The sequence below is a fragment of the Myotis lucifugus genome, unplaced genomic scaffold (genome assembly GCF_000147115.1).
Source record: "Myotis lucifugus unplaced genomic scaffold, Myoluc2.0 scaffold_778, whole genome shotgun sequence".
Classification (NCBI taxonomy): domain Eukaryota; kingdom Metazoa; phylum Chordata; class Mammalia; order Chiroptera; family Vespertilionidae; genus Myotis; species Myotis lucifugus.
The window spans coordinates 47,853-75,414 of NW_005871826.1; the positions used below are offsets into that span (position 1 = coordinate 47,853).

A 27,562-nucleotide genomic window follows, 5' to 3' on the forward strand; every position below is an offset into this window, starting at 1 on the left:
ATTTAAAGAACTCTTACAGCCCAATGAAACAAATAACCCAATTTTAAAATGGGCAAAGGATCTGATCAGACATTTCTCCAAAGAAGATACACTAATGGCCAACAAGCTAATAAAAAGATATTCAACATCATTAGCCATCAAGAAAAAGCAAATCAAAATCATAATGCAATATATCACCAGGATAAATATTATCAAAAAGTCAGGTAACAACAGTGTTGGTGAGAATGTGGGGAAACTGGAGGGAAATAAAAATATTCCTAGAACTACCCAAACTAAAAGATGCTTTTTGGCATCAGCATTCCTGACCTTTGACAGAAGTCCATCAGAACGTTGGCAAGGACGGTGCACGCTGTCTCCAGGTCTCCATCGCAGCCCCCTGCAGCGGAGGGCATGGGGACGAAATGCTCACGGATGGCCCACTGGTGGAAGTCCCGCCTGCAAGCACATACCAAGTCTGTGCTGTAATGTCTGCAAGCAGGAGCTCCCATAGTGAGAAATGAACCCCAGTGAGGGGCACAGCAACACAGGGGTGGGACCAAGGGGTCTGGGGCTACGGAAGGCCCTTGACCACCTATGAAGAACCCCTCAGGGGCCACCCGCACATGCTGAGCTGGGGACAGAGGCTGAGGACTCCTCCCGGGGTGCCCGTGAGCTGCCCCAGATCCACAGCACAGGTATGCAGATGTGGACAGCTGCCCTTAGAAAGGTCTGAGGACAAACTACCAAAAGCACCGAGTCACCAGCACTGCCGTCTGTGAAGGAGCCAAACCCGAGCATGAGTGGGCAAGGAGCCATGATCATCTCGGGCTTCTCCTTCTGAAACCTGTGCAGAATAGCTGAGGACGGAAACCCCAGGACAGGTGCAAATACAGTGTCCACATGCGGCGGGCTCAGGGACACTGAATGGCCATGGACCTTCACACCAGAAAGCTAACCCTTCTCTTCCTGCTGGAAAGACATCAGGAAGGGCAGAGACCCCAGGCACTTGAGAACAGGTGCAAAGCCCTCCCAAAGCTGGCCTGGCGCAAGGAAACAAAAACCCATTTTGTTGGAAAAAGTTGTTTTCATTGCCACAGCCTTTTCCTTTTCTCATTATTTCTGTTAGTTCTGTCCAGAATCTGACATCACAAGACAAGCTTGGGGACAGACATTACTCCATGTGACCGGGGTCTCTGATCTCACAAAGCTCAGTGGGACTCCAGGACCCTGTTCCTTGCCTTCAGCTGCTCCCCTCTCTGACCTCTGCGCCCCCAAACCCATGGGCTCTGTCAGCACCCCACTTACATGCCCAGAACAACACATTGGACCTCCCAGTGGTCTCAGTAATCAGCCTTCACACCTTGATTGACCCCTCTTGGAACCATCCCCTCACAGCCAGCCCTCTGCCTCCTCAATGGGCTGCATGTGCTCTTCCCACATGGACAGTGGACGCAGGGCCAGCAGATACCAGCTGAGCACATGATCGGTCAGGCCCCACCTGGGGAACGTGTTTGCTGTCCCGCTGCCCCTTCGCTGGGCACTTGCTCTCACAGCCCTGCCTGGTGCCTTCCGAGAGCACGTCCCTGCCTCTATCCACTGTCTACAGGCCTGTCCCAGGCCACACAGGGGTCAACTCTATGTGGTGCCTTTGCCAGACCGACCTGTCAGGAGTGTCAGGGCGAGGTGCCACATGGGCAGGAGGGTCTCATTTACAAGGCATCCCAGCTGCTAGAACATTCTAGAAGTGTCTAGCAAACAGCTCAATGTTTTTTGAGTAAAGGAGTGAATGAAATTGTGCTCACAGATGTGTTAAACTGAACATTAAGGATAGAAAACCATAAAACATGTTGAGGGCAGAACCCGTTAAACACCTACCTTTCTATGTCTGAGAGAGAGTCCACTTCCGGGTGAGTCTCCAGTTCCAGCTGCACCCAGTCTCTGTAAGTTAACTGAGAGGAGGACCAGCTGAGAGGGTGCCACAGCGAGCATGGAACCCAGGAACCACAGGTCGTTCCCCAAGAGTCCCGCAGGCCAGCACCCTCAGGTGGTCAGAGTAACCTCTACCTCACACCACTCCCACTGCTGGAGGGCGGTGCCGGCCCCAGGTCCTGATGAAGAACTGCTCTGTCGCTTTGTTTAACTGCATGGGAAGCTACTAAGACGGGAAAACTGGACTGTTGAGTGGAGCGCTCCAGCACACTGCAGGTGTGAGCAGTGGCCTGTGGCATCTGCAAACCTCTGAGGTTGCCGCTCAGCAACACCGGGAAAGAAGTCACTCTAGTTCCGGGAGCTGGGTAGTAACCACTAAACTTAGTAACTGCTTCAAACATTCATCGTAGCATATTTCCTGTTTTCAAATTCTTGGAACAATTTCACACATCAACCCAGACTAATCTCAGAACCTAACATTGCATATAAAAGAGCACATCACAGAAACATGCGTACAGCACCTCCCAACAGAGTGAGGGCCAAACCCGGTGACAGGCAGCAGTGCGGTGCTCAGGGGTGCGCCTGTCGTAGGACATGCAGGGCTGCGATAGCCCAGGGCTTGGAAAGCGCCCTGGAGTGCATCTGCTAAGCGTCATTGTTCCTTGCCTTACACAGACCACCAGGCTTACTCTTGCATAAATGATATAGTTAACAATAAAACTGAAAAATATTTTTCTCTAAAGACCAAAACAAACAGGCAAGCATCCCAGAAATAAATGCAAGTTATGAAAAGGAAGCAGAGATGAGTAACAGGGGCACACTGGCCCAGGGGTCAAGCTCCCAGGATTATGCTCAGAGAAGCCCAGCCCCAAACCAAAGCCTGGCAGATGTTTAGGACATATCTTATCCACTCTTAAAATCTCTGCAGAATATTACTGTTGGGGGAAACCGGGCGGAGTAGAAGGCATCTTTCTACTGGTTTCTTAAACCTCGGTGTGAATCTACAATGATCCCAGTAACAGTCTCAACCAAAGCCAAGTCTATGCTGCTCCAACGTCACTGGGTCAGGCCCACCCGCCTGCCCACCACATCCTCAGGCCCCAGATCTGCACCTGCAAACCCAGGCACTGGGGTGAGGTGAGAAAGAAGGGGTGGGACAGTAGGACCTACATGAAACTCCTTCTCCTTCAGTAGTTCCTGGAAAGCGCTCTGTCTCCACAGACAGAGGGCCGCTCGCTGCCAGTCTGCAGACGGCAGGCACAAGGGCCTCCAGGGAAGGCTGGCTGTGTCCTCCACAGAGAGAGGGTACCGGGCTTCTGAGAACAATCTGAGCACAATGAACTGAAACTGAAGAGAGACAGCAATGCATCTGTGAGACCCAGAACATACTCACGTAGCCTGGCCACAGACAGCAGGCAGCGAAGACCCTGCGTCACCTGCAGCGGCCTCACCTGCAGCGTCGCCTTCCCCTGTGGGGCACCCTGGGCACTGTGACCAGTTACATGCAGCACCTCTGTGAGCAGCCTGTATGTACACCTCAGTGCACACAGGATTGTTTCCCCGGGTGGATGCTTAGAAGCTGAATGGCTGGGCCCTAAACCGGTTTGGCTCAGTGGATAGAGCATCGGCCTGCGGACTGAAGGGTCCCAGGTTCGATTCCGGTCAAGGGCATGTTCCTTGGTTGCGGGCACATGCCCAGTGGGGAGTGTGCAGGAGGCAGCTGATCGATGTTTCTAACTCTCTATCCCTCCCCTTCCTCTCTGTAAAAAGCCAATAAAGTATTTTTTTTTTTTAAAAAAAGAAGCTGAATGGCTGGGTCTGACCTGCCCTTCAGAGGGTGGTGCCATCTTCCCAGGCCTCGGCTGGCACTGCTGTCTTCCCCAGGAAATGCGCACTGGGCAAGCAAAGCCTACAGGGGGGTGTTCCTTTGTACCCCTTTGCACCTGAGGAGGTCAGCCATTTTCCCTGTGTTTCTCGTGTAGGCTGCACCACATGGGAATCGGGACTGGACAGTGTGACTGGGGACTTCCTTGTTGGGGCCACTCCTCCTGCTCTTCATTCCATACCTCACATTTTGGCAGCTGGGACCAAGCTCCTCGACACCAACCACAGGGGCCCCGCTGCTCCCAACACCAATCTACCTGTCAGGCCAGGAGGCTGGGCTTTTAAAGCTCCATTGATCCTAAGGGTGAGCCTGGACTGAGAACCAGGTTTAAACCTCACAAGGGAGGCTCCCTAAACCTCTGCAAAAGGAGCAGCAACCTCACCTGCCTGGCTGACACGTAACGTTTCTCACACACTTTAAATTTCTCATCTCCTAACAATCTAAAAAGCACTCACAAGAAGACAGAACTCTCTAGAGCAGAGGTCCTCAAACTTTTTAAACGGGGCCAGTTCACTGTCCCTCAGACATTCCACACATGCGCACTGCGGGCCCGGGATGAGTCGGCTGCTAAGCAGGACAGGCAGTGGCGGCAAAAACACCCAGCGGGCCGGATAAGTGTTTTCGGCGGGCCGCATGTGGCCGTAGTTTGAGGACCCCTGCTCTAGAGGAAATAGATTCTCTGAATGGGAAGGTTCTTACACCCCCTCGTTCAACTTGGAACAGGAGGAAAAGGCCGAGTCCAGCCCAAGCAGACATCCTGATAAACAAGGGGCATGGGCATCGGACTCCTGCATAAAACCGGAGACTCGGGAGGACGGAAGAAAGGAACCTAAGAAACCCACCTTTTTTATTAGGCCTGGAGATAAACAGCTATACCAAGCATCACATGATTGGGGAGAAAACTTACACAAAGCGTAAGAAATTGTCGCGGTACAAAATCTGAAAATAGAAAATGGACATTGTAACACAGAAATGTGGTCCATGGAAATAAGGGAGAGAATTAAGCGTGAGTCCGAGTCCCTGTCCTCAGCCTCCACTCCTGAGCCCTGGGGAAGTGGCCCCCACGTCACACCCTTTGGGTCTGAGCTCTGTCCCTGCTGCAGGTGGAGACTCGGAGGAGGGAGAGACCAACCAGAAGAGACTCACCCAGGGGCCCAGAGAAAGTCAGGAAGGGGGGGGGGGGGACCACGGCACCTACAGGACTGACTCCCAATGGGGACTGTTTGGTGTTGCCAAAAGCCCACGAGAGGGATGGGGATGGGCAATCTGCCTCCAGTGTGGACAACACAGACATCAGGTGGGCGATAGGCAGAGACAGGCTTTCCTGCACTTATCCTTTCTGCTGATTACATCCCTCAGGCCTTTTGTCAACTGTCAGTAAACTTCGAACACAGTCCCAGCCAACAGCTCCACTTCAGACCCACCACACAGGACTCCTCAGCACAGGCCAGCCGCTCTCACCCCACCCACCCACCTGCCCCTAGCACCTGCCACCCCGCATGCTGCACGCTGTTGAGTTAGCAGGTGTCCCCACACAGAAGGGTAGGAATGGGCTCAGTGGTGCATGATGGGAAGCGTGGGGTATAAGCTGGCCCAGACTTATAGGACGACAGGTCTCAAAGCCCTTAGGAGGAGTCGACCTCTGGACGAGCTGTTCCACAGGTAGGGGTTTACCCTAGAGAAACAGCTGCAGCAGCTGCTCAGCACAGGGAACCAGGGACCTAACCAGAAGTCAGGACCCCGAGCCAAAATGGAGCAGCTCTGACGGGCCCAAAGGACGCTGAGTGACATGCAAGGGCACCGCCGTCTAGTGCCAACATCTTACATGCAGCTTAGTGCAGCATGTGATCCCATTTTTATAAACCAACCAACCAACACTCTCACATAAATACATGGAAACAAGATTCTGGAAGGACAGACACCAAGAGGTTAACCAGTGATTATCTGAGGGGCACATCTGTGATTTGCTAACAGAGGACACAAGTATTGAAGGACCAGGGGGAGAACTCACTTGAGGCAGAAGAGTGAGGACTCCTTGGACCTGCACGTCAGAAGGCTGCTGAAGAACTCAGGGATGGAGAGGCCCCTGGCAGGGACAGGAGGGCCCATGTGAACCTCCGGGAGCACAGACCTGGACTCGCCGAGGTGGACGGCCAGGGCAGCCAACCCCAGCACGTGCGAGGCACTCAGGCTCGGGCCCTAAAATGGGACCGAGAACTAGTTCAGCAGGAGGGAGGGTGCAGAGCCCCCTTCCCAGCTGGAGGGAGGCAGCAGCCCTACCTGGTGACGGAGGAGCTGGCAGAGCCTGGTGAGCACAGCGGGGAGGAGCGAGCGTCCACACGTGGTCGTCACAAAGCGGGCCGCCCAGGAGCCCTGCCTGCAGAGACAATGGCCAGTCCCAGTCCTGCACAGCCCTCCCAGGGTCTGGGGCGCCAGCACTCGGGCACAGGAGGCCTCAGCAAGAAGCAGGCAGTTCCCCAAATAGTGGCGTCTCCTGTGCAATGCTCACTCCTGCCCTATCCCCACTGGATAAAGTCAGCATAGACCCCACCAGTAGCCCAGCAGGAAGCCAGAGGACCAGGAACTGATGGCCACTGTCGTCATGGAACCAGGGAGAAGCTCTGCTCCACAAGGGGGCCCACCCAGAGCAGCAGGCCACCTGCAGACAAACTGCCCAGATACCTGTCCGGTGGGGCAAAGCTGGAGGCTGCCATTAGGTTCTGACAGAAAGAGGTCAGCAGAAGATCCACGACCTGAGAGGAGACACCGGAGGGGAACCTGCATGAGTCGGATCTTGTATTGTTTACACACATTTGACAGGTTTGCACTCGGAGAGGAAACCCAGAAGCAAACGGGTACAAGAATCCCCACTCCCAAGGCCTGGGAACATGACAGGCCACGTGCTGTCCCACAATCTCTGGTGAAACGTTAAGCAGAGAGCAGGCCAGAGTGAATATTGTGGACTCTGAGGCCACAGATGCCCCTGCTGCATGTTCTCTGTGCACACAGGTGGGGTGCTGACCCTGGCACTGAGGACTCTGACCGTCCCGGCTCTGCGTACACACTTTATAAAGCAGGACAAGGGTGAAGAGAAGGGCTTCGGTTCTCTAGCACAACCCAGCAGGCGCGACAGCTGTGCGCTCTGGCGTCCCACACTCACCTGCTGCTCCCGCTGCTCCAGTTTGGGAGCAAGAGCACTGAGCTGGATCTTCGAGACCTTGGAGCTGCCGTCGTCCTCACTGAGGCCCAGGGCAGAGTGCAGCCTTTCAGAAACCACCGCAATCCGAGCAGACAAAACTGCAAATGGCAGAGTCCAGTCAGGTGAGCAGGGGTGCGGGGGGGAGGTGCACAGAGGGGCTGATGAGGGCGCAGAAACTACCCAACACTACCCTGACTGCACCCAGGGCCAACTCCCTGAAGGCGGCAGCGACTGGGCGTGGAGAGCAGGTGACACGGCAGAGGGGCGGCCACCACTCACACCTGTACTGCACGTGTGCGGAGGATGCACTGTCACCACCACAAACCTCACCACTTATTTAAATTCTTCATCTGAATCACATACCAACTCTCCCCCACACGTGACATCTGCTGGAGGCTTGCGTCCCAGCTGTCATCGTGTTTGCCGATGGCCAAGAGCACAGCCTCGGGGCACAGAGGTTGGGTGGGTGCTGACTGGGCCAACCATACTGTGTGGAAATGGAACCTCTGCTGCTTTGGAACAAGGCTGACCTGACCTTTCAGCCACCTTGCTAGAGCCTTTGGGTCCTGCCAGGCCCCAGGATCCCCAGATGCCATGTTCTGCAGCACAGCTCTGAAGGCCACGCTCCCACCCCATGGCACACTCAGCAGGATGGCAGCTAAGGCCCTGCAGACACCCAGCAAACAGAAGAACTAAGATAGTTTTGTTAGTATTTCCTCTGTGAGGCTCTCTCAGGATATTCTTTCCTAGCAGGAATAAAATGAATTCATAACAGCCCTGGACGGGTGGCTTGGCTGGTTGGAGCATCATCCCATGCACCAAAAGGGTGCAGGATCCATTCCTGGTCAGGGCACATACCTAGGCTGCAGTTGGATTACGAGTCAGGGCACATACAGGAGGCAACTGATAGATGTTTTTCTCTCTTCTCTCTCTCCCTTCCTCTCTCTAAAAATCAATGAATGTATCCTTAGGTAATGATAAAAAAAAATCTGTACAGTTACTAGGTAAAAATATGGCCTACTAATTTTGTTTTAATATATTTTTATTGATTTCAGAATGGAAGGGAAAGGGAAAGAAAGAGAGAGAGAGAGAGAGAGAGAGAGAGAGAGAGATCAATGATGAGAATCATTGATTGGTTGCTTCCTGCATGCCCACACTGGAGATTGAGCCTGCAACCCAGGCATGTGCCCTGACCAGGAATCAAACTGTGACCTTCTGGTTCATAGATCAACACTCAACCACTGAGCCATGCCGGCACAAGCTAGCCTACTATTTCGGATTCTGCATTTTCCATAAGTAAAGTCTGAAAGTGCTGGAAGTTAGGATTTATTTCATAGATTGCTGTGCACCATTGCTAAGTCTGAACTGTCTGGGCTCCAATCCAGAGAAACACTCACAACTCATACAGCAGCAGAGGTTCAGGCGTGAGGAAAAGAAAACCCCAACCTAGTAACGTCGCCCGCCTTCTCTCCACCACCTGTCCAACTGGGATGCCAAAGAGCAGCAGTCACCTTCTGTCAAGGGTCTGTGACAGCTGGAGTGACTGGTCTCCCATCCTGTCTAAAGAGGACCACATCCTGATACCTGCCAGCACCAGGGTGAGGCTTAACTACCAAACACTGAACCACAGGAATAAGTACCAGCCACTACCACCTTGAGGGAGTGGACCAGCCACTGAGCCCCATCCATGGCCGCACACAGCTCCTGAGCCTGCCCAATGCCCATCCTCACCATCATACTGGGCGGGGTCTGTCATGGCGGTCCTGAGCTCTTGAAGTGCAGCTGTGAGCAGTCCCAGGGAGCCTTCCGCACAGCCAGGTTCCGCCTCCACCTCCATTCCCAGGGCTGCATCTGCAAGACGGGAAAGAGCGATTCTAACAAGTAAGCCATCAGGAAACATGCAGCTGAATATGGACCTGCTCATTCCCATGGGTTCTCTGCCCACAACGGGGGGGAATGAAACCCTCCTGAGGCTGGATGCTGTCACATCAAAAATCAAAACATTCATAAGCTGAAGAACAAGCATGGTCTATCCGCCCAATTGCCACAAGTGAGAAAAGCATGTGCCTAATGAAAAAAGATGAGGCCCAGCCAGTGTGGCTCAGTGGTTGAGCAGTGACCCATGAACCAAGAAGTCACTGGTTCAATTCCTGGTCAGGACATATGCTCAGGTTGTGGGCTCAATGCTCAGTAGGGGGCATGCAGGAGATAGTCGATTGATGTTCCTATCTCTCTATCCCTCTCCTTTCCCTTCTCTTTCTAAAAAAAAAGAAAGAAAGAAAAAGATAAGCACAGCAAAGGAGGCTGGGCAGGAGACACTCATGAATGACTTATTCCCTGTTTCTCAAACTTCTAAGTTGTTTATCATAGGATGTTAAAAAAAATGAAACAAAGAAAAAAGACAGAATCGGTGTTTTAAAAGCAAAATCAGTTCATTTCTGGTGTCACTGGAGAAGACACTGTGTGCAGCAAGCCTCACAGGTCTCCGATGACACCAGGAGTCAGAGCCTAAGGCTTCTACTGATGAGTCCACTGCATCAAGTTCTACAGCAGAAGACGCGCTGAAAGCCCCCAAAAGTGGGACCTGGGGCTGGGCGAGGAGGACCAACGCCACCACACATGGCATCCCCAGCAGAGCTGCCGACTCACTGGACCTAACAGCGGTGAGATATGGGACCTTCATTCTTTGCCCGCTCAGGGCTGGGTTTCCATCTGTTATAAGTTATCCAGGCTAGTGAAAGGGGTTTCTGGCTGCGGAGTTGAAACCAGCAAACACAAGCTGCTTCATCAGCGTGGCTCCTGCCCCGTCCAATGACATTGCTGAGAAAACAGCCTGACAGCACTGCTGACTGTCAGCCGCCGTAGGGTGGGCAGGAACACACCGAGTCTGCCCAGCTGCTCCCAGCACGGCCGTCCCACCTCTACATCCTTTCAGATGTGACCTAGGTCCATGTCACTGTTCCCCAGAAGCAGAAAGACCCTCCCCCCGGCCAATCCACAGAACTTAACTGCCATCCAAATGGTCAGTCAGAAAGCTGTCCACAGACCAGCCCTACAACAGGCTTCAGAAACGAGACAGTCCTGGAGCCCGGCTGCTGAGTCTGAGAGGTCACCCGAATTTAAAGCTTGAACCCAGGACAAGCAAGCAGAAGCCTCATCACCCTCAGTGGGGCCACAAACAGCAGAGTGGATGCTGTGCGCATGCACTGCTTTAAGAACGTGCTATTTCAGGTACATCAGCATCTCCAGGCTCAGTGCCTGTGAGCTGACAGCATCACATCCTGGTCCATGACTGGGGCTGGTGGTGGGCAGCCTCTGAAACCAGAGCCCTGGCCAGACCCAGCGCGACCTAACTAGACAGCACTGACCAAGGCGCCACTTCCACAGCTCATGGCCAAGAACGCTTACTTGTCGGTTTCTTCTCTCCAGCAGCAGAGCAGGCTTGGCGGTAGGCGGAATACAGAGACGAGGGGATTTTATCTGCTCTGGATCAGAACAAAACATTAAAATCAGGTCAACTATAACTCAAGCTAATTCTCAAGCTTACGATTCCAAAAGCTTTAATAAAACAAAAGTAGGTGACAGAGGAAATGTAATTACACAGCACTGTACATTATGACCCGTTTAGAAAAACCACTCACTGGTGCACAATGCTATGTGTTCACATCTGCCAGCAGTGGTTTCACTGGGCACAGAGATTATACATGTTTTTTACTTCTCTCATTCAAGTTTCAGAAATTTACAAATTTTAAAAGGGAACTTATACTACTTTAATTAATACTAACAAAAACACCCAAATGTGATTAAAAATACAAAGAATTATAGAGTAGGTCCTGTGGTAAGGACAGGGGCGTTTACAAAGCACGCTGGCACTGTCTCAGGGCACAGTGACAAGCCCAAGGACAGGAGCCATGGAGTCCCCCTCAGAGGAGCCACAAGGGGCAGCTCAGGTACGGGACGCATGGACACTGGCATGGCCTGCAGGACAAGAAGCCTCCACATGAGCCAGGAGGCAGGAGGGCATCTGACCCGCCAGTGCTGCAAACCATGACGATACAAACAGGAGGAGGGCACAGCGGAGCTCCAGAGTGAGGTCCCGTCGGGGGACCTGAAGTGAGGCAGGGAACACAGCCTGGAAAGTAGGAACCCAGGGGACCACCGACCAATTGGGAAGTGGAAAGCTTTTAGCTTAAGAAATAGAAACCAGCCCGGCTGGTGTGGCTCGGTGGTTGAGCACTCACCCAGGAACCAAAGGTCACTGGTTCAATTCCTGGTCAGGGCACATGCATAGGTTTTGGGCTCGATCCCCAGTAGGGGGCACGAAGGAGGTAGCCAATCAATGTTTCCATCTACCCCTCTCCCTTCCTCCCTAAAAACTCAATAAAAGTACTTTTTAAAAAGTAGAAATCAATGCAAACAAAAGAAAATGGAGAAATTCATGGAAAACCCTCAGGCACCACTATCGTTACTACTCTGAGAGGGAAGGCAAACACGGCAGCTGCTCAGTAAGAACAGATTGCCATAAAAAGAGCATCTGGTGGCAGAAGTGAGACTCACTAAAGGACAGACAGGTAAACCTGAAGAAAGAAGAGGGAAAAAAATCCCCAAACACCAGACATGTAAAATATGTCAGAAGAGAAAAAACATCAGAAGATAATCCAAGAACTCTAATATCTGAAAATCAAGGGCTCCAAAAAACCGAGGGCAACAAGCCTGCAATGAAATAAGCTAAGGTGGAAGAATAGTCTGGATTTGCTCTAAAATAACCCAGAAGAGTGGAGAAGTGGGTGAACTGAGGGCTACAGATGAAACAAGACTGGCCATTTGTTGATAACTATGAAAGCTGGGTTATACATACTCTTATCTGTAGTTTTCTGTCTTAAATTTCTCATAACAAGAGGTTTTAAAATAGACGAAATTTCTTAGCACTGAAGGACATGGATTTCCAGATTTAAAGGCCCGCCATCTGCCCGGTCAAGAAATGAAATCAGATCCATAGCAATCCACATTACTATGAAGTTTCAGAACACAGCGGAAAAATAAGACTACAGGCTTCCAGAGAGAGAAACACAGGGCAGAGAACCAGAAACCATAAGTTTATAACATCTCAACAACAAGAGGCTCAAAGTCAATGGAGGAATATTTTCTAAGACTGAAAGGAAAACAAGCTCCAGCCTAGATTTCTATACTCAACCAAACTATCTGTTGAACCTGAAGGCTCAGTAAGGTGTCAAACTTTTTTTTTTTTTATCTCCCATCCATCCTTTCTTAATAAAAATACGCATCAACAGGGTATGGTCCCCCAAAACAAAGGAGCAAACCAAGAGGATGATCTGACACAGAAAAGGGTCAGCACAAGCTAGAGAACACTGGGTGATGGCCAAGGGAGACACGGATGACGGCTGTGCTCTGAGGCACAGAAGCCAACAATTCAGACTGGAGCAGGTCGGAGGGAGGCTCTGCAAGAGGTGTCTCCAGATGTAACTGTTGGACACTCGACTCTGAATGAGAGGGCTCTAGGCAACTGGCAGGATCTGCAGGTGAATCATGATATGTACAAGGAAAATGAGGACAAGACAAATATGAACTCCAGAGAAAACAAAAGAAAAACAACCGGATTCCTAAGATCAAATCTGAGCAGTGTTTATACAGACAGCCTTCAAAAATGAAAGTAAAACCTGAGTTTTTAAAACTATTATATGAAGGACAGCTAATTGTATTGATGGAAGAAAGGTGAAGACTTTCTTCCACAGTGGATTATCAATTGACATTTCCTAAAACAGAAAAAGTGATAAGCAGCAAAATAAAAATGCTATTTAGATATGGAGAGAAATAAAATCAGCTAAGAGTTGAAAACAGTTGCGTCCAGAGAGAAAGAAATGGCAGGGAGGGGTGAGTGGTGGCTGTTTTTCTTAAAAATTTCAGAACTATAATTCTTTTTTCTAAACCATATTTAACTTTGACAAAACATTTCTTAAGACTAGAAATAAATGTCAAAAAATTAAGCTATATCACGCAAATACAAAAAAAGCTGGCATTAATTTTCCTCCTTTCATGATTTTGTACCAATAACACTACTTCCCAGACCAATCAATCTCCTACACGTTCATTGAAAAATGATGCTAAGTGGCGATACTCAGAATCAAAGAATTTTTTTAAAATCTTTTGCGCCAATATTTTATAAATAACACAGACATGTGATAAAACGTCTCTACAAAAGGACCAGAATTCTCTGCATTGTCAAAAGCCCCACTAGGAACAGACTGTCCTTGCGCACCTCTTCAGGGACTCTATGAAGGCCGCCCGGGAGTCAGGGGCACTCGGGATCTGTGAGAGGAAACACGAGACTCCAGTGAGATCCACAGGAACGTCCTTGCTCTCTGCCGCTCGGCCCCGAGCTCGTGAAGATGTGTACTGACCACTTGAGGCGTGAGCAGGGCGGGCAGAAAGTGACAGACATAGTAGGGCCTCCGGAATATGCTGCAACACAGAAGAGCGGGCTCAGACAACAGAAGCGTCAGGACGCCTCAGTGAACACAACAACACGTCAGCTTCCAGAGGGGCACCCGGTGGGCCGTCTCTCACGGCCATGACGTTCCATCACATTTGTAAAGTCCCAGTTCATGCAAAGGGTAGTCATGCTGGTGACCTGTGTCCTGGGGAACCTGGATAACACTGCCACCCTGGCGTGACCATGGATTTGGGTCAATCCAAGGCCACAAGGGTCACTTCAAGTTCAATGTGGGCCTTCTTCTTGGAGCTCATCTGGAAATCCCAGAAGTGGGACCACATTTTCAGAAGCAATACCTTAACAAAGCTACCCGACCCTGGCATCAACCAGAATTTAACAAGTTTGGGGAATCACATAAAATTCAACACAATTTTGGTATTTGACTCCCTGTACTAGCTTCACACTGGTCACCAATGAAGTATTAATAAAAACCATCGTCCCTCTGAACAGTGTGGGTTCCTCTCAGTCCCACCTGTTGGCTGTTTTGGGGGTGCCCTGTGCTTTTCTCAAGAAAGCGCATGTCATGTCAAGGGCTCCGCACCAGCCAGCTGTAGACCATCGCTGGGACATTTGCATTGACTCCTGGGTCTCCCCACAAACACGCCCGCCCTGCTGCTCGTGGCTCTGAGAACAGATGAGGGACAACCCCAGCATGACCCTACCTGGCCTCCATGACGGCAAGGGGAATTTTCCCTGTGTGTTCAAACACCTGGAGAGCCTTCTCCACATCTTGGGATGCCTGGCTGTGGGGCTGACTCCGTGGAGGGAGGAAGGAAAAGAACAGGAGACTTAAGAGAAGGCTTGTCATTTGAGCTAAGAGGTGCGGAGTCGATGCGTGGCACACTGGGAATTCAGAACCACAAAAGGCATAGTGGCTTTCTCTCTGCCCTCAGCAAGTCAGACCAATGAGCAGCCGGTAATAACACCGGGCCCCTGTGGGAAGCCACTGCCACCCTCCCGTCTCCTTTCTACCTCTCCTCTCTGCTGCCCCTATAGGACAGTCAAGGGCTCCAACTAAAGCAGTGGTTCTCAACCTGTGGGTCGCGACCCCTTTGGCGGTCGAACGACCCTTTCACAGGGGTCGCCTAAGACCATCCTGCATATCAGATATTTACATTACAATTCATAACAGTAGCAACATTACAGTTATGAAGTAGCAACGAATATAATTTTATGGTTGTGTCACAGCATGAGGAACTGTATTTAAAGGGCCAGAAGGCTGAGAACCACTGAACTAAAGGTTTTCAGGTGAGAAGGAGCAGAGATTAAGTTTGATACTTTTCTTAAAGTACAGCAGTAAGTCTTAAACAGAAAAAGGAATTAAGTATTTCATAATATTCACTTTAACAGCATCTGTAACAGTTCTCCGGCAACTCACAACTTTTAAGTAAAATGGTCTTAAAAAAGATAAGCACACCACATGGACACCTGACATTTGTTTTACATAAATGCAATTATCCTCTTCTTCTGTAATTCCTAGAAAAACATGACACCTCCCTGCAGTTTCACAGGCCACTCTGTCCACTCAAACCCACGTGGACGGCGATCTCCTAAGAGACAACCTTTCCACACGCAGCGACTCTCCTGCTCCTGTTCCCAACAGAGATGTGACAGAAAGCACTGGGGCAGCTGTCACGTTCCACCTGCACAGACACCCCAGGTCCCCGACGGAAAAGGCTCAAAGGCTCAACTCCGTCACAGGAGACAAGAGTGTGCTTGGTGAGGAAGAGGGGGGACGGGAGGGACGGGGGAGGGGGGACACACCCCGAGGCAGCAGCACCAAGGTGAGTTACCTCTGTGGCGTCCCTGGCTGTGGACAAATCCTCATAGAGCCCCATGTTCTCCACAGAAACCTGCAGAGAAGACAGGAGCGAGACCGCTGAGGACCAGATAGGTGTGGGCAGCTGGAGGTCGAGGGGAGGAGGGAAGAGGGGAGGCCAGGACTTGCCTTCAGGTCGGCCAGCCGCGTCTTGGCCAGCGAGATGTAGTCTGTGAGGAGGGAGCGGTACTTGCTGGGGACCAGGGGCGGGTGGAGAATATGCACCTGCAGCAGACGACACAACAGGACGTCAGCTTGTCAGCTGTTCCTGACGTTCGGGACAGGAAAGTCAGAGAATGAGCCAAAGACCACGAGGGCAGAAGCTGGGGGAGAAACGGACGGAATGGAATGGATCCTGGTGAGGTTTCCACATGCACCCGAAGGTGCGCCTTCAGAAGTGGGCGGCCAGAGTCCTGCGGGAGGACCCGGGCTCTCTGCACACCTCTCCTCAGACGGAAGGCACCCCTGCCGCTGCTGGTGTTCAAGCTTCGAATCACCAGGCACCTTTCCACCTCAAAAGCCAGGGGTCAAGCATTCAGGCAGGGGAGGCCCTGGAGGCATGAGCAGTGCTCTGGGCTTCACCCCGTGATGGGTACACGGCTTGATCTATTCCTCTACCTATTCTCTCACCTGGATTCTATGAAATGTGAGAGTTTCTAGGTGCCCAACCCCCCAAAATAAATGCTGGGTATAGTTATCTAATTAAATAAAAGGCTTACAGAAATAAACATTTTAATCATGAGATTGATACAGACCTGTTATAAAAAATACGGTTTCCCCCGCCCAGAGGTAACGAGCCCTGGCAGTTTGGGGTATGTCCTTCCAGGTTCTTCTCCTCCAACATAAAAACGTATCGTTCTTGAATATAAAACACGGGTCGTGCAACACTCCAGTTCTCCCCGTCTCAGCTCTCTGAGCTGCTCCAAGGAAGACCTGGGACAGCTCCCTGCACGGCCACCGGCCAGCGGGTGGTTTCTGGCCTTTTACCATCACCAACGCTTTCACTGAGGGCATGCCTACACCCTCGCTGTTGGGTTTGCAGTGTTTAACCGGCACCTGCTCAGGAAGACCATCCTTGGACTAAGGAGGACGTGAGCAAAAGAGCCGGCAGCTGGCTTCTCACCTGCAGGTACCGGGGGGCCTCAAAGGGCACGAGGTCAGACAGGAACTTGAAGAGGAAGACCAGTGCCTTCTTGCTGCCGCAGTGGTGGCCCCTCGAGCTCCCAAAGGAGGCCTGGAGGGAGATGGGTGTGAGGCACGGACAGCACGTGCCCTACTGTCCACGCAGGGACCTGTCAATGCAGCGCCTCAAAAACAGAAAACTGCTACTGGAAAGAGAAACCACAAAGCCAGTTGGTTCATACAATCCTGAATGTCATGGCGAAGCTTTGACTAACGTAGGCTGAAACATAACTATGGTGTCTTGTGAACATCAGAGGCACAATTTACTGCCTAACAAGGACTCTCCCCGGCAAGTTGGGGGACATGCCAACTACCTACTGGGAGCACCAGCAGGTCAGCAAAGGTAACACACCTGGAACCAGTCTGCATAAGATGGGAACACGGAGGGGCCCTCCAGCGCAGCCTGACGCACAACCAGGAACACAGTGACCATGCAGTCCAGGTCGAAGCTCTCAAACGCACGGGCCAGCAAGCAGGTTACCCAATCTAGGCAAGAATAACCATAGAAATAAAATGCGTATGTTCTGCTGGGGAGTAAGTGCGCCCCTACGACTTGCACACCCAATGCCAATTTCAAGGGACTGGAAACTGATAAGAGGAACCCAAACAGCAACTATATAAGGCTGACGAGCAGTAGGCAGAGCCTGAGAGGGCACAGTCCACAGGATGCAGGGCACCTTCAGGGCATCCTCGCTGAGATGGACACGGTGATCCCCCTTTTTGCCGACAATACTATGCATATTGCACGCAGACACACGCACACACACGCACACTCAGAACGCCCCCCGAAGCGCACCGGTCACCAGCCGCTGGGCTCCAGGGAAGCAGATCACCATTGTGGACACACAGGACAGCACGTGCTGCCAGTTCACCTCGTGCGTCTCCAGAACTTCTTGTAAGTGGCCCAGCAGCTCCTCAGGACTCAGGAGCACGAAGAGCTGAAACAAAGTGCCTCGGCTGTCAGAGCAGAACACCGAGGGCAGGAGCCGGACCCCACCCCCTTCCTGTAGGCACAACTCAGGCTGCAAGGGGACACTTCTGTGTCTCTCCTCGCTGCAGTGGTCAGTACTGGCTGGCACTCCAGAGCTCGGTGGGAGATCTCCATGGCCCTCGTCCTGCCCCGTGACTCACCCTGCGGTACAGGCCGGTGAGCAGAGGGTGGGCCCTGGCGAAGCTCCAGTCCCTTTGCATTTGAACGGCATCGGAGACTTCACCAGGAGGAAGAACAGACAAAAACATCAAGTCAGCAATCATCAGAAAGCTGGGTTTTGAAGCTGCAATGTCAAAGAACTACCTTGTTTTAATTTGCATGGTGAGGTTTCCACATGCACCCGAAGGTGCGCCTTCAGAAGTGGGCGCAATTATAAAATGTCTCTCTTTGGCCCAGATACCTGCTGGTGATCCTATATCATATTTGCTGTTTCCTAATCCATCATTTGCACTTGAGTCTGGATGCTTTTAAACTTTAACTGTCAACACGCGATCAATGAGGATGCTGTGGGAAGGAGAAGGGCTGACACAGGTCCTCGGGGCAGGACAGCAGCCTCTGTCAGGAGTGACCGAATCCCACCTGCGGACCCTCCTGGGGATGTACCGAAGCACAGAGCCGGCTGTGGGCAGGGTGTGCATTCAGCCCCATCACTAAGAGTGAACGCTTGTCATTGATAGTGACAGCAGCCAAAGGACACTCATTAGTAAAAGATGACATGAATATTAAACACTTAAGAAAACCATGTAACTACATAAGAAAACACTTAAGTTAATGACATATGGGGAAAAAAACCTTGAAATTTAAAAGTATGACTACATCTTCAAAAATCTATTTAGAAAAAAACGAGATTTTGTGTTAAAGCTACTTCTACTTTGGTGACGGGAGGATGAGTTTTTCTTTCCACGCTTCTTTAATTGTAAAGTTTCTTAATGAGAATGTTATTTTCAAATGAAAGGATGGTTAATGATAAAACGTCCTTCATGACCTCAAGGGTCTGAAGCATTAACAGAGGCCCAGGCTCCTGTCCAGGGAGGCAACGGTCCCCAAACAAACGGGTCTGGAACCCACCTTTCAGCACCGGCTGGTGAGTGAGTATCTGAGTCAGCGTGTGCCTGGAAAACCTCTTTGGAGAATCTGTCGAAATTATACTGCGGAATGTGTGTCCACTGAATCCACTGAACCTGCAAATGGAGCAGAAAGAGGATCTCAAGAAGAGAGATGCCCGCGCTTTCCAGCAGTGACGACCTCCCACGACAATATGCCTCTCATCAAGGATCTCCCCCACCCTCTCCAGAAGAGAAGAGGAGGCACGAGAAGCGCCTGTGCAGAGCCCCAGTTCCTCCTTCATGGATGCAGCATGCCCAGCAGGCTATGCAATCACCACCCTCTTCAGCCAGGCACAAACGGTGGTTTTGTGTGTTGGTGGCTCCACTGTCCTCTTTCAGCCAACAGGAGGAACAGCAAGGCTTACAGAAGGATGCTCCTTCAGAAGGAAGCAGCACTAAAAGCACCCCAAATCAAGACGAGTGGGAAACCATCCCAATGAACACATTTTGAATAAAAAAAATAAAAAGACACCATACTGTCAAGCAAAGCAGACCTGGACGCTGAGGCCTCCACTCCGAGCTCAGGGGCTCACAGGCTTGCCCTTTCTGTGACCTTGAAATTCTCTCTGCCAGGCCACCATGCCACTGGCTTAAAATGGAACCCAGGGAAGTATAGTTTCAACAAGAGGGAAGTGTAGTTTCAAGGAGAGAGAAAACCACAAGCAGGCAACAAAGACCCCTGCCAAGCCAAGGAGAGGGAGGAGGTCAGACAGAAATCAGCAAGGGCTGGGCCTACAGAACCGGGGGGTGGGGCGGGGGGGTGATGAAGGCCCAGCAATCAGGGGCGTGGGCCCGATGGAGGACTAGGGCCCAGCAAACTGCCAGGGTTACAAAGCCTCGGTATCCCTGTCTGTGAGGTGGGAATCAGACAGCAGGGTTGTGCCAAGCCTTGCGCAGAGACTGGCACATGTAGGTGGCTCAAACTCAGCAACTGTCCCTAAAACCAACAGTGACCTGTGGAAGGAGGAGGGAAAGAAACAGCCATCCCTCAAAGGGAGCAAGACACCACTGACAGGGCAGGAGAGATGAAGGGTGACCAGGGTTGAAGTGGGGCGTGTGACAGGGTCAGCCCCACTGATTCCTCGTGAGAGAAAACCAAGTGTCCCAGCAGTTACGTGTCCCAGCAGTTTAGCAGTTACATGTGCTGCCCCAGGGTCATGAATACGAGGGCACCGGGCAGAGGAAGGACACAGGGGCCCACGAGCTGTGCTCCTTCCTGAGGAACGGGGTCCCAGTGTGCCACCCAGACTGTTAGGGAATATCTGATTTTACTGTAAGTGTTGGCAACTAACTTAAAAATTTAAAAAGAGCCGAAACCGGTTTGGCTCAGTGGATAGAGCGTCGGCCTGCGGACTGAAAGGTCCCAGGTTCGATTCCGGTCAAGGGCATGTGCCTGGGTTGCGGGCACATCCCCAGTGGGAGATGTGCAGGAGGAAGCTGATCGATGTTTCTAACTCTCTATTTCTCTTCCTTCCTCTCTGTAAGAAATCAACAAAATATATTTAAAAAAAAAATTTAAAAAGAAGCAAACACACTGACGATCATTATTTGATTCCTGGGACATGAGTTTGAGTAATCTAGGCATACTACAAAATTGCATAAAATTTAGAGAACAAAACAGTGTTTTCACTGTTTAAATGAAGCACTGAATCATACAGCACAGCTGAGGACCATGGAATATTTGTGGAGCACCAGAGCAAAAGCATTAGCGTAGAGCGATGCTGAGAAATTCTCTGGGTTTCCCAGGAGAGAGCCAACTTTCAAGGTCAGCCTCGCCCATGTGACTCTGAAGTGAATGCAGACACCCCATGTCCAAGCCAGCATGTCTACGTGCAGCTCCCGCCACAGAGAGAGAAAGCCAGCAAGACAAAGCCAGGCTTACTGTAGGCTCGGCGGGAGCTGGAGCCGGCTGTGTGCTCCAGAAAGCCCTGCAGGGGGCCGAGAGGGCCACACGAGGGAAAGAGCACGACAGTGAGCCAGTCTGGTGAGAAGAGGGGTGCACCACAACCAGCAGGAGTCTGGGCCTGGAGGAATGAGGGGCCCAGAGAGGGGGTGCCTAGCCTCCTGCCTCGTCTCAGAGAAAGCAGGCGGACCAGGGGGTTTCAGTGCTTCCCAGCTGTCATCTCTCCTGACACCGACACGATGGCAGGAGTGAGCTCAGGAGTCACCTGTTGGTATTTAGTGTCTACAATACCTGGGGCCTCTAACCTAGTGAGCACCGCCCCCAGGACCCCCAGGAACGTACCAGCACCTCACTGCCTTGTACGCTGAGGACTCCTCCTGCACGCCAGCAGCCAAGGCTTCAAGAACATGGAAGCAGAAAACAGACAGCACATCATCACAGTCCATTAAAAACAACCCCTGACTAAGTGTTTCTGGACAAAGTGTTTCTAGACAAGGCAGGCATTTCATCCTTGGTAAGAGCCCCTCACTGCCAAGTTACAGACCTCCCAGGCCACCTAAACCCCCAGAGGGCACAGGCCTTTAGGGTTCCAAATGTCTCAGTGAAGCCTTTAAAACCAATCAGAATATGTATAGTAGACAATGAAACGTCCCCAAATTCACCGTTAAACATAATCATTCATTCAACAGCTCTGGAGGAACTGAGCCAGGAGAAAAAGTGAAGGCTAAGTTTATACCAAAGTACCACCAAAAGGGGATTTTCTGGCACAAGGACTCCACAGGGAGATTTACACAAACAGGTAAAATACTTGAAACCGAAAGGCAGAAACAGAAAATTCCTGGTAAACAAACTGAGTCCTTTACAGTCTGGGCACAGAGCAGTGCACTCACAGAGCAGCATTCTCTGCAACACGGCCACCGCAATCTGCGAACACAAACGGAGTTACCGTGACTCAGTCAATCCGTGAACCACACAAGAAAGCTAGTTGTTACTCTGGAGTCAAATACAAAACTGACTTTTCAAAGAGGAACACTGCTAAGATTTCCTCTTAGGTCCACGTATCATCCCAACACCGAGGAGACTAGGAGAGTGAAAGGCAGACTTTCTGGAAGTATCTGTCGTGATGCCCCAGAATGCCCAGGCCCTGGTCACATCCCGCTGGGCCCAGCCCCGATTCCCACGTCTGTACCACCCAGGTGCTGTCCGTGCAAAGTCCTGCTGACATGTCTGGACTGGAGCTGGGAGAGTGCCCCCTCCCCTCCTCTGAAAGCACAGGCTGCATTCCGGGCCATGAAGACCTTCGCCCTCGAGCACTTTGGGAACCAGAAGACACGGGGGAGGGGAGGATAACAACCTGTTCCCACTTCCCACACCTACTGGATGAGGGAGGGACAGTATGGGGGCAACTCATGAGCACAGCAAGGTCAGCCGCTGGTCCAGGGATGTCCAAGGAAGGACCCCATGGTGGGTGGAGGTGTAGGGGGGCTTATCCAACAATCCTATAATGCTTCACCTTTGTTTTTCCTCCTACCTGGGGCATCTGTTCAGCCTCCACATTTCTTCTCGGACCTGAGATTTTCTGAAATCCCCTCAAAACAAACATTTGCACAAAATCTGAAAACCACAAAAGCAAAGTATTTACATACACTGCAGTCCCCGAGCAGCCAGGAGTCACACAAGACCACCCTCCTCAGGGGCTAGGAGGGCAGACCCTCAGGGAGCTGTGAGGACACCCCTGCTCCTGGCCCTGGGAGCCCTGCAGGTCACTACCCACCAGACGCCACACATAGTATTCACCAGACCCAAGCTAAAGCTCTGACCGAACTAGACTCTTCTCCTTGCCATTTGGTTCAAAAGGAAAACACAGCTGACCCTTGAGCAACACAGGTTTGCACTGTGCTGGTTCACTTATCCACAATTTTTTTCAATAAACATACAGTCAGCATCCAGTCAACCTACCTCAGATCAAATCCGAGCCTGGGAACCCACATATGCACAGGGCCAACCTAAGTTTTCAGATATCCGGATGGGTGAGGCATTGGTGCACCTAACCTCCATGTTATTCAAGGGTCAACTGTACTTATAATGAATCGAGTTTATATGTAAGGGATTTTCTCTTAAAGTAGCTTCCAAGGGTTTCTTGGGGACTTTCAGCCCATCCCTTACACCAACACAAGAACCTTTATAGAAGATCCCAGAAGCATTACATTCTGGGGAATGAGGCAGGAAGGGGACTCAAATCTTCTGGAAAGGTTAGAGTTGAGAGGGCTAAATTGAAAGATTTTCTTCAATTTAAACTTAAACTGTCTGGGGCCAGATTAAGGGTTCAGGAATCAGGAATCAGAGAGAGTTGTAGGAAATCATGTGTAGATTTCACTCCTCGGGGATTACTGGCTCCCAGAGCAGCACACTCCAAGGGAGAGATGCCCAGGAAAACATGGGTGACCAGCTCATGCCCGTTTGGACTTAGATAAGGTTTCCCACCCCAAGTTCCCACTTGGCCTTTCCTGGGCACCTTTTAAAATAAATTATAATTAAGCCCACAAAAAGCTAGTGGCCCCATCCCTAACCACCTTGTAATAGGTGCTCCTACCCTGTTGTTTCCTACAACACGTTCTCTGTGGGGGTGAAACTGAGCCTCAATTAGCATAGCCCTCCTCCAATTGGGATGCTGAGGGAGCTCCCTGCCAACCCCACGTGAGGGCTTGTCCCTCCTCATTCAGCAGGTCATAATCCACAAATATTTAACTTAACACACTAGCTACAGGCCCCATAACATCATGGGTCAACAGGCTGACTTACCAAAATTGCCACACAATTCAAGTTAAATGCAACAGGAATGGCCCAAGATGACTTCATGCTAGATTTCCACACCATGGGTGTAAGGGCCTTTTCTGCATCCCACAGATCTTCACGGCAGAAAACTGACCTAAATGAATTCCCCCACCCCAAGAGCCTGCCTGTGATGAACTTACCAGAGAGCATAGCCCTGGTGGTGTCGACGTGCTGACAGGTGTCTTCTGTCTGCTCACACAGACAGCGCAGGTTCCTGAAGAGCCACGCCACCACCGCCTGCATGTCCGAGTGGCTGGGGACAAGCAGACAGCATACCTGAACCCCTGCTCCACAGCCACCAGGCCATTTTCTTCTCACTCATTTTACTCAGCAGCTTAGGCCACTGAGAAAAAGCTAGCAACCACCTGAGCCTTCTGCACCAAGAAGTTAGGGACACCTGCTACTAACATCAAAAATAATAATCTTCAAGTAGTTTACTAATACTTATTTGGATTAGCTTACTATTGTTGGGAAGGGGGGAAGGAAGTTCAGTAATAAGATAATCATACAAATAAAACAGACAGCAGCAATTACAGGCTGTAGGTTGTCACCAAGGGATCGGCCACGCAGCACAATCTGTGTGAGAATCCGTGTGGTCTGCAAAGCCCTGATGGGAGAGCCCTCACCTGCCCCGCCTATCACATGTCATCTCCCTGATAACAATGTTTATGTGCTTGGCCACCTGTACATCTTCTATGGGGAACTGGCAACTGAAATCCTGTGTCCACTTTTAATTAGAGCAGTCAGGCCTCCCCCACTTCAAGATTACAAAAACATCCTTCCAGGATTCCCTCCAGTCCTTTTATAATTTCTTTTTTTCCCTTCTTTGATTCATCAACAATGTTTTTGGTATAAAGTTCCAACTTAAATCACTGTTTCTCTGTCTCTCCCCCCTCCATTCGACTCTGCAAAAATCAATGGAAAAATATCCTTAGGTGAGAATTAACAACAACAAAAAGATCCAACTTAAAAATCCAGATGTGGCCCTAGCTGGTTTGGCTTAGTGGATAGAACGTCAGCCTGCAGACAAAGGGTCCCGGGTTTGATTATGGTCAAGGGCACATGCCCAGGTTGTGGGCTCGATCCCCAGTAGGGGGCGTGCAGGAGGCAGCCGATCTATGATTCTCTCATCATTGATGTTTCTATCTCTCCACTCTCCCTTCCTCTCTGAAATCAACAAAAATATATTTTAAAAAAATACAGATGTGGCCCACATGTACCACCCCCAGTGTTTTAATATGGCATTTTCAACTCTGCTTGGCAATCCCCCAAACAAGATGCCGTTTTTCTTGAGCAGAGAACAAACATGCAGACCCCCAGCCTCCTGCTCGGCTAGGGGAGGAGCAACTGCCTGGCTGCCTAGAGCAGGAAGCTGCCATCTGAGCTTCCCAGTGCTTCTGGCACCTGCTTTCAATCACAGTCTCTCTTCCTCTCCCCTCGATCCAGAGGCACTGGGGCCACCAATGCTGAGTCTCTAGGGAGAAAGCAGACACTGGATTGGTCCCCACTTCTTTCCACACTGCTGGTTTGCACAAGCCCATCTCAAGTGTGCTCAGTCATCTCCCACTGGTCCATCTGCCTCCTGCTTCCGAACTCTGTTCTGCTACTAGTATGCCCTCTCCCACACCCTCCCCTCTTCATGGGCTGCACCTTTTTATAAAATCCCCTTTCTGAGGGTTGGTGGGATTTCAGGAAGAAATAAAAGCACTTGCACGCATATATATTAACCATGTTTACCTGAACATCTTTTTAGTTTTTAAAATATTTTATCACATAATATATCTTCTGCAAAGAAAACATTACCAAGCCTGTGCACGATAAGACTTCAATTTAAAAAAAAAAGCTCTCTTTAAATAACAAATTACAGTTGACCCCTGAACAAAACAGGGGTCAAAAAACCTGTATATAACTTGATCCCCCAAGTTTAATATAGTCGTCACCCCTCAGTATGTGCAGGGGACTGGTTCCAGGACCCCCCATCAATACCAAAATCTGCAGATGCTCAAGTCCAGTATGAAAAATGGCAGAACAACACGTACAGGTGACCCTTTGCATCAGCAGACTCCCAACTACAGATCAAAATTACTGGTTTTAAACCTCTCAGTTGGTTGAATCTGAAGATGCAAAACCCATGAATACAGAGGGCCAACTGTTTGTACTGGGGAAAAATCGTGTATAAGTAGGCCTGCGCAGTTCAAACCCATGTTGTTCAAAGGTCAGCTGTAATAGTTTCTCCAGGCAATTTTTGGCTCTGATACATGAGACATACAAGACTAGGTTACAAGCGTAAATCACGTAGTCTTAAGGTAACATTATATTATCACTACCTTTCCAGTAGCTCCTGGAGGCTCACAATGTTTTGTATTTGAAGCTGCCACACAGCTTCCAACAACAAAGAATCCTGAAAAAAATAACAGCATTGTGAGTCCTTCAGGATGCATTTTCATACAGAATGTTCAGTCTGTGTTCTTAACCACCACTCTATTTAAAATCCAAATGGAATAACAGCATAGCCTAAACTATTTTATCCACTAGTTTTAACACTCGCCAAGCCTCCAGACACACCCACTACCATCTTTCCCCTCCTCCTGCCCGTCCTCACCACTCGTCCTGCAGGCTCAGATAGGACCCTGCCCTGTCTCTAGCTTGACCCACTTCTAGACCTTTCTCCACTGTGGCCTACCCAAGATTCCAAAATATAAAGGGACATGCCAATATCTTTTTAAATCCTTCGTGGCTCCTCACAGCCTTGAGGATAAAGTTCACTCTTGGACACAGCACAGCCCTTTGTGATCTGGCCCCCTCTCTCTTCTGTCCTCTCCCAGTGAGGCCCTCCCTCCTGCAGCACGGACACACACCATCCCTCAGTCACCCTGCTCCAATCACATCCGTCTCCCAGAAACCACACTCCTACACTTCCTGCACCGCCCAGCACTCCTAGGAAGCCTTCGCCAACCATCCAGATACAGTCGCCCCTCTTCTCTGTACCCCGTGAACAGTGTTTGCAGGTACCTCCTTCCCATCCAGCGGCATTTACTGAACACTTTCCCCTACTCTCTGCAACTGAGATGCTTGGTGAGATTCCAAAAGCAGCGTAGGGGTCCTGTGGGCTCCCCCCAGACAACAGGACACTGCTTGGAAAAACCCTGGAGTCAGGATTACAGTCTCAGGTTTACCTGTACTTTCCACAATTCTTGACAGAAGGTGAGACGGGAGAACATACTGTGTGTTAATAAATGCCCAGTGATCTCTAACAAGGAAGACAGTTTCTTCTGAAAAGAGAGGTTAAACCTTCTTTAAAAAATGGGCAAATACCTGAAGCAATATTAAAGAAACATCCCATTTCCCCCAAGAGCTTAAAAAATAAGAGCAGCACAGTTACCACATGTGCTGTGCCTTACTCTTTGCTCTGGGTCTAGCAGCACCCGAGAGGGCCCCGCGTGCGCCTCACAGATCTGCACGAAGCTGGAGGCCACCGTGTGGCTGGACAGCACTGCCACCGGAACCCCCAGCCGAGAGGCTTGATCCCGCAGAGCAGAGCCTTAAGAAAACACAAAACATGGAGGAAAACACTACAAAATCTAAAACAGGAGACTTAAGAGATTAAAACACCTTCTTTTAAGCTGCAGCAGCCCAGAAATTAGCCTTTTGAAGGTCAGAACAGATCTCCAGGGAAAACACAAGGTATTGAGTGAAGATAATTCCATGACTGAAGCAGCTCACGGACAAGCAGAGAAGCCCCTGGAGCCTGCAGCTGCATATACACGCTCGTGTTTTGGCAGATACATTCTGTTAAGAATTTTATCAACGTTTCCAAAGGAGCACAATAAACTGAGAACCACAGCAGGCTCTTTTCTAATGACTTCAGTGTCAAAGACAGATGGGCTCTCGCCCACGGTACAGTGACATCCGGTGGCAAGTGGGTCTGCTTCCCCAGTGCTGCGCCTCACACCTGTGGGCAGCCCAGGTTCAGGTGTGCTCCGTCCTGGGGCTGCTGCCAAGGGGAACCTGGGTGCGGGGTGTCCAGGCAGCCCCCAGCCTCTGGTCTGCACTCAATAAAGTGAGAAAGGCCAGGCGGTCTGAACACACATGGTGCCTGTAAGTACGTTGTTTTCTAAGTGACTTGACTTTCATCACTAATCTATTTGTTTCAGTGTAATAGTCACTATCTTTAGCAGGAAAAACCGAAAAGTTCGTGAGTTAAGGGTCTCTTTATATTTCTG

General features: G+C 50.5%; 1 protein-coding gene and 1 pseudogene across 1 annotated transcript in view; one reads left to right on the forward strand and one right to left on the reverse strand.

The window, feature by feature from the left end:
- FANCA (Fanconi anemia complementation group A) overlaps window positions 1-27,562 on the reverse strand; it is a 39,995-nt gene that overhangs the window by 10,904 nt on the left and 1,529 nt on the right. Inside the window, exons 4-30 of the mRNA XM_023746977.1 lie at window positions 26,741-26,880; window positions 26,516-26,611; window positions 25,667-25,740; window positions 23,480-23,592; window positions 22,036-22,118; window positions 21,395-21,428; window positions 20,847-20,913; window positions 18,564-18,676; window positions 17,636-17,712; window positions 17,301-17,442; window positions 16,857-16,990; window positions 16,446-16,556; window positions 15,452-15,547; window positions 15,297-15,356; window positions 14,166-14,254; window positions 13,412-13,472; window positions 13,270-13,319; window positions 10,401-10,477; window positions 8,724-8,843; window positions 6,954-7,090; window positions 6,476-6,546; window positions 6,074-6,170; window positions 5,805-5,992; window positions 4,636-4,732; window positions 3,079-3,255; window positions 1,855-1,928; window positions 307-435 (exon numbers count right to left, since the gene is read on the reverse strand). Coding sequence (XP_023602745.1) covers window positions 307-435; window positions 1,855-1,928; window positions 3,079-3,255; window positions 4,636-4,732; window positions 5,805-5,992; window positions 6,074-6,170; window positions 6,476-6,546; window positions 6,954-7,090; window positions 8,724-8,843; window positions 10,401-10,477; window positions 13,270-13,319; window positions 13,412-13,472; window positions 14,166-14,254; window positions 15,297-15,356; window positions 15,452-15,547; window positions 16,446-16,556; window positions 16,857-16,990; window positions 17,301-17,442; window positions 17,636-17,712; window positions 18,564-18,676; window positions 20,847-20,913; window positions 21,395-21,428; window positions 22,036-22,118; window positions 23,480-23,592; window positions 25,667-25,740; window positions 26,516-26,611; window positions 26,741-26,880 — 2,707 coding nt within the window. The remainder of the gene's footprint in view (window positions 1-306; window positions 436-1,854; window positions 1,929-3,078; window positions 3,256-4,635; window positions 4,733-5,804; window positions 5,993-6,073; window positions 6,171-6,475; window positions 6,547-6,953; window positions 7,091-8,723; window positions 8,844-10,400; window positions 10,478-13,269; window positions 13,320-13,411; window positions 13,473-14,165; window positions 14,255-15,296; window positions 15,357-15,451; window positions 15,548-16,445; window positions 16,557-16,856; window positions 16,991-17,300; window positions 17,443-17,635; window positions 17,713-18,563; window positions 18,677-20,846; window positions 20,914-21,394; window positions 21,429-22,035; window positions 22,119-23,479; window positions 23,593-25,666; window positions 25,741-26,515; window positions 26,612-26,740; window positions 26,881-27,562) is intronic.
- On the forward strand, window positions 18,754-19,038 carry LOC111823961 (annotated as a pseudogene).